A 9,736-nucleotide genomic window follows, 5' to 3' on the forward strand; every position below is an offset into this window, starting at 1 on the left:
TGATGTGTTTAGGTACCAATTGCATTTAATTTTACGTGAATAGGCACTCTGTAGTACGGACAGGATTCGGTCAGTACCTATAAAATGTACCGAATTCGGAACCCATCCCTACTCCTAGCTATCTGGCTTGCAGTGAACCCAATGCAAGAAGACAATAACACCATGTAATAAAAGTAGTTGTTCATCTATTGCAAGTTACAGGGTCATTGCAACATTCACTAGCTTTACCATATATTACATGCTTTCGTAATATTATAAAAACTGCATCCTTTTTCAGGTGAAAATGTATAGTTCTCAGTTCTATTTAAGCCACATAGGTCTCAATACAACAGTTAATTGGCGATTTTTGATAGATATTTCTACAGTGCTGGTAAGCAATGGTAAAAATGGAACCAGCTAAAATGAAGTACCAGATGGACAGAAGGAATAAAGGGGGCTTGAATAAATGGATGAACAGTCATAGATCAACAGATGGGCAGACTGGGCTGACAGATAATTGGATGAGCAGATGGATACATTTTTTTGAAGAATGGACAGACGGACCAGTGGTTGGATGGCTAGACGGACGGATGGACAGACAGAAGGCAGATGTGTATCTTTTTTATTCTTTAAAAATCAGCATAAAAAGAACTTATTGGAGAATTTCACATTTTTATCATATGGACATCGGAAGGAAATAAAATCTAAGAATCTAATTTTTTCCCACTTTTTTTCTCTTTCACACTTATCAAGACCTGGAAAATATTTATTTTCAGACTTTAGACAGCTTAGAAACTAGAGCTGCACAACATATTGAATCTCCATCGTCATCGTCAAAAGAAGACACATTTGGCACATTATAATATTTTCAAGTGTCATGCATTTGCACTCGGCATATCGATAATAGGTTTGTCCAGCAGGGACTAACTCCCTTAATGCCCACATCTGATATATATTTTTCAGTTACTGAGATGCTAAATCTCACTTGGAGCCGTGGAGGGCATTATTCGATAAAGAACGAAGACTCTGGAAAATGGAGGCAAATCATAATTGAACTCATCATCGTAATTTCCCAGCAACAGCATCACGGTAGTATGTTCTTGATCCTGCGCAGCTCTGGCAGAACCCTGAATATCGCAATCATCAGGACAATAGTAAGAAAATCACATCCGCCTTATACCCATCTGTATTCTTCTGCAAAGAAAGAAACATTAAAATCTAAGCTGGTTGCAATAGTTAACATTTTAACGGTATTTCCAACAAATAAAAATAAAATCAGAATTTTAAATAATAATATTAATAATAATAATTGATACTTTATTCATCTCACAATGGAGAAACTCATCCCCAATGCAACAAAGACTAATGTTAGATGTTGCAGTTTTGACACAAAACAAACCAGAAACAGACATCGGTTCCTCTAGTAAAAACGTGACCAATAATCATTACTTCTGGTGATCATCAATGAATAAAAGTAGGCCACTGTTAAAAAAAATGGATTTTCCAATTATGAATCGATTCTCATAGTAATCGATTCTCATAGTAAAACTTGATAGCGGTGGGAGCCTGCTGGAAAAGAAACGGCTCTACATGATCAACTAGCTAATCAAGCATTTTACCTTCCTCCCCCCCGGTCCGTTCCACTGGCAGAAAGGGTGGGAATTGTAGGAATTTGGCATAAGAAATGCAGGCAACAGGTATGCTTGACTATAAAGGGAAAAGGTCAGCGGAGAGTCCGCGCTGCTCACAGTGCGCCTGGTATGTGGGAGTCTTCACACTCTACTGCGGGAAGTGGATTTTTAATGTCATATTTTTAATAATGCACCAGGTTAGTGTCCAAATTTAGTGTCCCTTTTGGTTTAATAAAGTATTTTTGAATTGAACTGAATAGAAATGGCAGCTGTAGATATCTCTGGTGTCCTCTGTTTTCTACCCTGGATCTGTTTGGGTATTCCGCCTCACAGCATATTTGTGAAAACAACTGTCTCAACATTCAAGGGAAGGGTTTGGTCCTTACAGGCATCATAAACTACTAATACTTTATTAATTTGCTGTTAAATGTTAATGTTATACTAGTATCAATGTGTTGCATAACTACACAGTCATGTAATTCAGGTAACATTTAAAAAAGATTTTTAACACCAGCAATGCAATTTGAGATTGGATCGGATTGAAAAGAATCAATTCTAATTCTAGAGAATCAGACTGAAATTGATTCTTGAAATTTTAATTGATACCCAGCCCTAAATAAAAGCACAGGATAAAGAAACAACACCAAAAAGAACATGCATTTTGACATAATAATCTGAGCCGAAGGCGTAACTTCAGACATTATTATTGCCAAAAAGGCTAACAATGACTGTAATAGACCAAGTTGCAAATTGCTCCTCAATGTTTTTCTAAAACTCTCTAAAATATCAGAAATTGCCCTCATCCATGTAATCACCACAGTTAAGAGCCAGAAGGACAAAAAAAAACTACATCAGAATAAAAGGACATAAGAACTTAAATTGTTAAAAAGGTTTTCTCTCACCTCAGAATGACCAAAAGAGCATGCATTGTGGAGCGGGATGAGCCCCCCGTCGTCTCGAGCGTGCACGTTCGCCCCCGTCTGAAGCAGGTGGTCCACCACGTCCTTCCGACCAAAACCTAAGACAAAACAGGGAAAAGGGCACGGTTCTGATCAGAAACTATCAATTGACAGCACTGTGCTATGATCCGTTGCAAATATTAAATAGAGACACGCTTTTTTTTAATTTACTTTAACCTTTCTTGTCTAAAATGCTTTACATTCAATTCAGCCAGTCCTCCCATCCAGGCTTATGACCATCCTGAACACAAGCTTTGACCTGAGCGTTGACTTTTAGGATAGTATTTACAGATGTGTTATGTAAATTTTATGACACTATAGTGGCAAAAAACCCCAGAAAGAAACAGCGGATTCAGAGAGGTAATGTCAGCCTACTAGTATACTTGCTTAATGCTACACATAAAATGCCAATTGGAGGTGACGTTTCAGCGCGGCCACCATCTTGGATGGGTCTCTCATCATAACGCTCCAAATTTGTACCCCAATTTACAAACAGCAGAGATGTGGTTAAGGTACAGGATGCTGTCAAACATAAAAAAACATGTTTTCATGCTGAAAACATATTATGCTCTTCAACAGACATTTACAGTATATTAATTTAAAAATAAATACTTGACTTCATACTGAAATACTTTCTTTGATGCTCTTTAACAAAGACAGACAATATGGTATGCCAGATTATTGAATATGTAAATTAATATGTGCTTTCATGCTGAAATATTTTGTTTTAAGCTCTTAAACTAAGATAAATGTTTTATTGCTTATTAATAAACGTATACATTAATACATTTTATATTTTAACAAAGAAACAAGTTTAAGAGTTTAAGACCCATAAAAATAACAGTTTTGTACAATTTCTTATATGTGCTGGCACTCCATGGTTCTTAATTTGCCAGTGTGATTCAGCCTTAGTTTGTGAAATACAGAGATAACAAAAGCATGAAGTTATGGTCCATGGGTTAAGGTTCCTGTAATGTTCTGCTTAAAAACACATTTAGAACCAATCTTGGCCCAAAATCATGATCCGCATGATCTACTTTCAGTAATTATAACCAGTTACTGCAATCATATGCTGCAGAAAATACAAGTAAAGTTGCTCCCTCTGTTTATTGGCAGCTCCTATGCCAGTCTAGAGTAGGAGAGATCCATCCAAGATGGCGGCGATGCAGGATGCGCTTCAGCACGTAATGAGGCGTCTACGTATATTGTCTATGGGGAAATTCTTAACTACGCGGACAATCCAGTGTGGACGAGCAAGAGCTCCTTCTGACAGAAGTCCGTAAATATAGACCTGATTCGGCTCATAAAGATCACCGTGGTCAACAGATTGTTACCAAATCCTGGACAGAAAGAGCTGTCACTCTTGGAAGAAAAGAAGAGGCTTTAAAATGCTAGAAACAACAAAATGTTCTACTTTTACGTGGAGTGGGGCACAACACTGCCCTTTAGAGACCAGGGGTCCGTTCTTCGTACGTCGCTAACTCAGTTAGCAGGATTTCATTGTTGACGATTTGGCATGATCTTGGATCGTTTGGTTCTTCGAAAGACATCCTGCACTTGTTGTCATAGCAACATGTGCGCCAGCTTAAACCTGCTCGCGAGCAGGCTTATTTCATGTAAACAAGATTAGATCACGGCTGTATAAGCGGAGGAGATAGGGAATTCTGCCGTAGCCATGTCCATTTTTACGACTGCAGCCTGTTGCGGAAGGTGCAAGAATAATTTGCAGAGTTTTTCGAATTAATCGCGTATTGCGCAATAGACAGGATCCTTTAGCGCAGCGCGACAGTGTAATTGTAGAGAGATTTTCTTGGTGGCTGTTATAAACAGACAAACACATCATTTAAGAGTGGCTTTTAAAGAGGAAAAAGTGATGTTGGAGCCATAAATCTAAAATATTTAAGTTATTTGTATGATGGTTTGCTTTTTATTTTTATCATATTCAGTAAGAAGATTTGTTCGGGCCATTTTATTGTGAAGTTTAGTTTACTTTGAAAGGCTTGCTTCCTGTCGAGCCGTATATTGTATTAGAAAAAACTATGGATGGATTATTTAGACACGGAGTAATACAGTTTTACCGCGTAAACTGTGGATGACTTGGAAAAGGAAGATTTTAATTTTTTATGGATAAAGATTTTTTTTTGTTAAAATTCCCAGTTTGCACGTGTCCTTTTACTTCCCGTCTCTAAGGAATGACACTGAAATGTGGATCTCTTGACATAACAAGTGACTTTTTAAAATAAAGTATAATAATTAAAGGCTACCATTTTGTAGAATATTCTTGTATTTCACTTTTACTTGTCCCCATGTTCTAGTGGGTCCCGTGAAGGCTCTGATATAAAAGAACAAAGTAAATATGAGATTATTAAAATGCAAAAATTCATACTGTAGAAAGTGATCGAAACATCTACCATGGACAGTATTTACGCATTAATTTGTCTGCTGCTTTTTGCCGGCCCTCTCTCCTGACTTTAACAGACTTTGAGGTGTTTTAATTAATGACTCAAATTCGGCATAACCTTCCATTAAAAGCTCTTGTTCTGCTTGGGAGAAAAACTGTGGGCGTTCTTTGGCCATGCTGAACAGCCAATAGCAGCGCTGCTGATCATTGTTTCTACTATCGATACATTTCCCCTTTTAAACAAACGCATGAACGCGCAGTTGTCTCAGATAACTCAATCCAGCCATACTAATCATAAACAACAGGTGTGTTCGAAGAACCCAGTTAGCCGGATCATGATTAGCCGGATGAAATCATCTTGGATGTCTCATTTGATCTCGGATGTTTTAAGCAACGTACGAAGAACGGACCCTAGGAGAATAGTGCTACAAAGGAGGAAAAGCCGCACGGAGCATAAAGGCTTCAGACATTGTGTCCGCATGTCTCAGTTCTGTGCAGAACATAGGTGCGTCAAGCAAAAACAAGCCGTAACTCTAAGGTACCACGCTAATACTTTTATTATCAGAGGTAATTATTTTTACAAAATTATATGTTATTTTGATTATTGCTTATTTTGATCACCATTTTCATATTTAGACTACAATAATACAATAAAGACCTGCTAAAATCAGATCTTTTGCAGTTTTCAAATGTTCAGTAACCGTGGGAGCCATTAATCCAGGCAATACGGCTCTCCTGCCAGGGCATCACTGCGGCAGAGAGCGCCACGACGGCATGGAAAAAAACAGCCAAACCACCCCGAACAGATGCAATATTGATTATATGTCCAGTGAATAGGGACTGGGTCCACGTGTGTTGTACCTATGCCCTGTAAGAAAACACTGCCATACACCGCAGGGGGGGTTAACATATCTAATTTAGAATGGGGCACGAGATTCCCATCTGGTGCTAAAATAAAAGGGCTTTGTCACAGTTTTATAAGGAATTTGTACTGGTAGAGGGGATGCTTTTCGCTGTTCCACTCTCCAGAAAGTAACACTATTCAAACAACTAAAAAGCTGGTAATGGCTGATCTGTTTGTCTATGTGCTCAGGCAGCCAGTCGCCGGCTGGCTGATTAACAGAGGTGTTGCTTGTAGTTAGCCAACTGCAGTTTTAAAACAGCCGGATGTTAATAAAAGTGATTCGTGATGGTCCTGTAGTTCTGTTACCACCAGAGATGCTTCTATACGGCTTAATTTGTTATTCTTATAAGGGAGGGTAAAGTGCAACAGCTGTGCATCAGCCAGCAGGTATGTGTGTGTGGACGGTTTGGGGTGTATTACATTTTCTGTTACTACCATGCTAAAAAGACTTTAAAGCACAGGTCTTACAGAACATTCTGGTTTGAACCCCTAATTTCCGAAAATGTTGGTAAACCTCAGTAATGACAAGCGGCTGATATCTCTTTCACACCCAGAGAAATCCGCACAGTTGTGATCACAAAGATAACCCAACCAGATAAACAAAAAAAAAAAGTCTTGACCTGTGATTCCAACAAAGTTAAAAAACAAAACAACTGGACTTTTTTCCTAAGTTTGAAGACGTTTCGCTTCCTATCTAGAAAGCTTTCTCAATTCAAAATGTCTGGAGTAGTGTGGAGCTCCAAGCTTTATGGTACTGCCCAACAAAGGCCTTGTAATGGCTTAGATAACATGCAAATTTTGCTGATTAAAGCGAAGCCAGGGCGACACGATCTGCAAGGATGCGAAGCGACAGTTTCTGGAGTTGAAAAAGCTGAACTTTTGTACTTTTCGAGCCACAACCAATCAGGAACTGGATGTGGCTGTGACGAGGGGTGAAGGACTGCAGCCGAGACAAAGCTGTTTTTGCATTCAACACAGAAGACAAGCTTATAGTGGCGCTCTGCGGTCGGCCTGAGTTGTATTACTCAACCAATTATTACTACCGAGACGAGTCCAGAACGGAGCAAGCCTGCAAAAAAAAAGCGAGTGAGGACACTGGAGTGGCAGGAAAGTGAAAGCGTCACTAGATGGCGCCATTGTACTGCTGTATTTCTGGCTTGCTGCTTACAGTGGAAATTGCTCTCGCCTGCCAACAAGCCGATAATGTCAGGCGAATGGCAGCAATCAAAACAGAAAAAAATATTGTGAATGTAACTTCAGTAGTCAGCCGTGGATTGTCCAATCCAAAATACTGGAATTGCACACGTTGTGTTTACGTTCTGTTGGATAGTGTGCGACCATCTAGTATTGGTTGTTCTTGCTGGCTCATTGAAGAATCGATGTGAATCTTTTCGGTCCAATAAAATAACAATATGAGTTAGGCATTATTTGCAATTTCATGGATAAAATTTTAATTATGGGGCTGCGCAGTGGCACAGTGGGTAGCGCTGCTGCCTTGCAGCAAGAAGGTCCTGGGTTTGAGTCCAACCCTGGGTCTCTCTGCATGGAGTTTGCATGTTCTCCCTGTGAATACATGGGTTCTCTCTGGGTACTCCAGCTTCCTCCCACAGTCCAAAAACATGACTGTGTGTTAGTTTATGCTAACTTATTTGTTTAATTTAAAATCGATTAGTCAGGTTGTATCACAAAAAAAGAATAAAATAAGTTGTGCTGCTAATAGGTGTTTAGTTTTTGTCCCCCATTTAACCACAATCGACCATCTTGGTTTCTAAATATCGGCATCGGCCACGGAAAGCGATCAGTCGACTGTTAAGGTGGTTCAGTAGTATTAACGTCACGTTTATTTGTTTGTTTATTTTGTTTATATACCTGAATTCTGGGGTTTATTTATTCCTGTTTAAATTTTTTCTCCCAAACTGTATCTCGTGATGAAAGTAAACTTGTTGCAGGCAACTATTAAATGCTCTCGGTGACCGTGGGCCTGCTTCTCAGGAAGAAAAACAGGCTTTTTTTTTCTCCACACATTTTCCATTACGGTTACCTGCAGCGAAATGCAGCGGTGTCGATTTGCGTCCAGCCATGTCTTTGGCGTTCACGTTCACCGCATCCACGAGTTTCTTGACTCTGCAAACATCCCCGTTTCGGCATGCTTCAAACAGCTCCCTAAAAGCGCCGTTTGCGTCGCCGCTAACCGCGCTGCTGCTGCCCGGGTTACCGCCTGCAGAGTCCGGCGTAGAGCCAGGGCTGGTCTCGCTTCCCTCGGTGGTGGTCGGGGAGCTAGCGCCGCTGCTGCCGCCGCCGCTGCTGCTGCTGCTGCTGCTGCTGGGTGTGAGGGCCAGAGCCGGGGAGGTGGTGTTGGGAGAGGTCGGCGCTACCTCACCATCAGCCACGTTTTCCGGCCCCGCACGGAGGGGAAGCGGGGCCGCATCGTCGGCAGGTGCAGACGGAGAGGCCGGCGGGCTGACGGGGATAGACGCGCTGCGGGGAGGCGAGGACAGAAGGGCGCTCGGCGGCTGCTGCTGCTGCTGAGAGGAGCGACGAGGCGTCGCCATTTTCCACAACACAACAGTCCCCAGCAGCAACAAAAACACTGCTGACAATTTCCTGCCAGGAAAGCCAAACTTCCGCTTGGGATTACAGCTGCTTGGCAATTACCCAATAAACAGGGGAAATAAATCATTCAGAGTGGAAGTGCAAGACAGCTTTAAAATAAAACAGAAAATAAATGTTACAGGCAGTCTGCAGAACTTCATTAAATACCTTTTTACGTTATTTGGATTTCATAATAATGATAATAAAAATAATAATTATTATTATTTCTTAATTTTGCATGGCCTTCCAACTGGATTCTCTCCAGACACTCCGCTTCCTTCAAAAGTTAGGAAACAACTTGGGGGTTATCGCTCAATGGCACTAAAATTGTTATTACCTCGTGTTTATGGGTATTTAAACATAGGTTTTTATGTTATAACGATGTATTATAAAAATATAATGCAGGGTGGAAATTACCGTGTTGGAAAATAAACAAAAAGGTTTTGGACAGTGTGGAAAACCTGGATTGTGTTTACGTTTCCATTTGCACTTTCCACATTCTAAAAGCAAGTAGACTACAAATAAATCCTTAAACTCAGTGGTATACAGATAGAATAGACAGAACAGACTCCTGAAAGAACAAAGTCCACTATGTCTGCAATGTTATTGAAAAAGATATAACTGCATTTTTAAAACAAATACTGCTGTGAGGTGGTTTGCTGCATGTTACAGTTGTTACATTAATTTGCCACCAGGTGGCAGCAGACATTCTGGAATAAAGCCTTGTGAGGTTCAGCTAGGTGCGTGCTTTAAAAAAAATAAGTTGAATTTAGACAGATATGAGTCACTCCTAAGATTAAGGTCTTTAAACCTAAAATGAGAGCTCAACATTCAAGATTCATAGTTAGAAATAACCATGTGTAAGCCATTAAAATATGCAGTAACTGATATAATCCTTTCCCACCCTTTGCAGTAATTTGTGTAAAGATTTGGCTCCTTTTGTCTAATGTCTCTGCAGATATTTCTTCATCCCATCATCAGTTAAGCACATTAATGAGCTCTTAGTACAAGAAGACCCAACAGCCAGGAAACCTGCGAAAAGACACAGATATTTAATTCTTCATTGACCAGTTTGGTTCTGTAGTCATGCATGGTGGTAAGAGGAGCATGGGTTGTTTTAGTTCCCTTTTAACCAGTAAGGATACTACATTTAGCACTGTTATTACCAGTTTCAATTAACAAACTCTTTTTGGATAAATGTTTTCATTGAACAGTGGTGTTTTAATTATGTGACGGACAGGTGTAATGTGTCTCAGTGCAGTAAAAGCAC

General features: G+C 40.1%; 1 protein-coding gene across 1 annotated transcript in view; it reads right to left on the reverse strand.

Annotated features, from left to right (window-relative positions):
- Positions 1–8,471, reverse strand: part of tnksa (tankyrase, TRF1-interacting ankyrin-related ADP-ribose polymerase a) — a 182,576-nt gene extending 174,105 nt beyond the window's left edge. Inside the window, exons 1-2 of the mRNA XM_012869429.3 lie at positions 7,916–8,471; positions 2,513–2,628 (exon numbers count right to left, since the gene is read on the reverse strand). Coding sequence (XP_012724883.2) covers positions 2,513–2,628; positions 7,916–8,426 — 627 coding nt within the window. The 5' untranslated portion in view covers positions 8,427–8,471. The remainder of the gene's footprint in view (positions 1–2,512; positions 2,629–7,915) is intronic.
- Between the last annotated feature and the right edge of the window lie 1,265 nt (positions 8,472–9,736).

Source organism: Fundulus heteroclitus, chromosome 8 (assembly GCF_011125445.2).
Source record: "Fundulus heteroclitus isolate FHET01 chromosome 8, MU-UCD_Fhet_4.1, whole genome shotgun sequence".
Taxonomy (NCBI): domain Eukaryota; kingdom Metazoa; phylum Chordata; class Actinopteri; order Cyprinodontiformes; family Fundulidae; genus Fundulus; species Fundulus heteroclitus.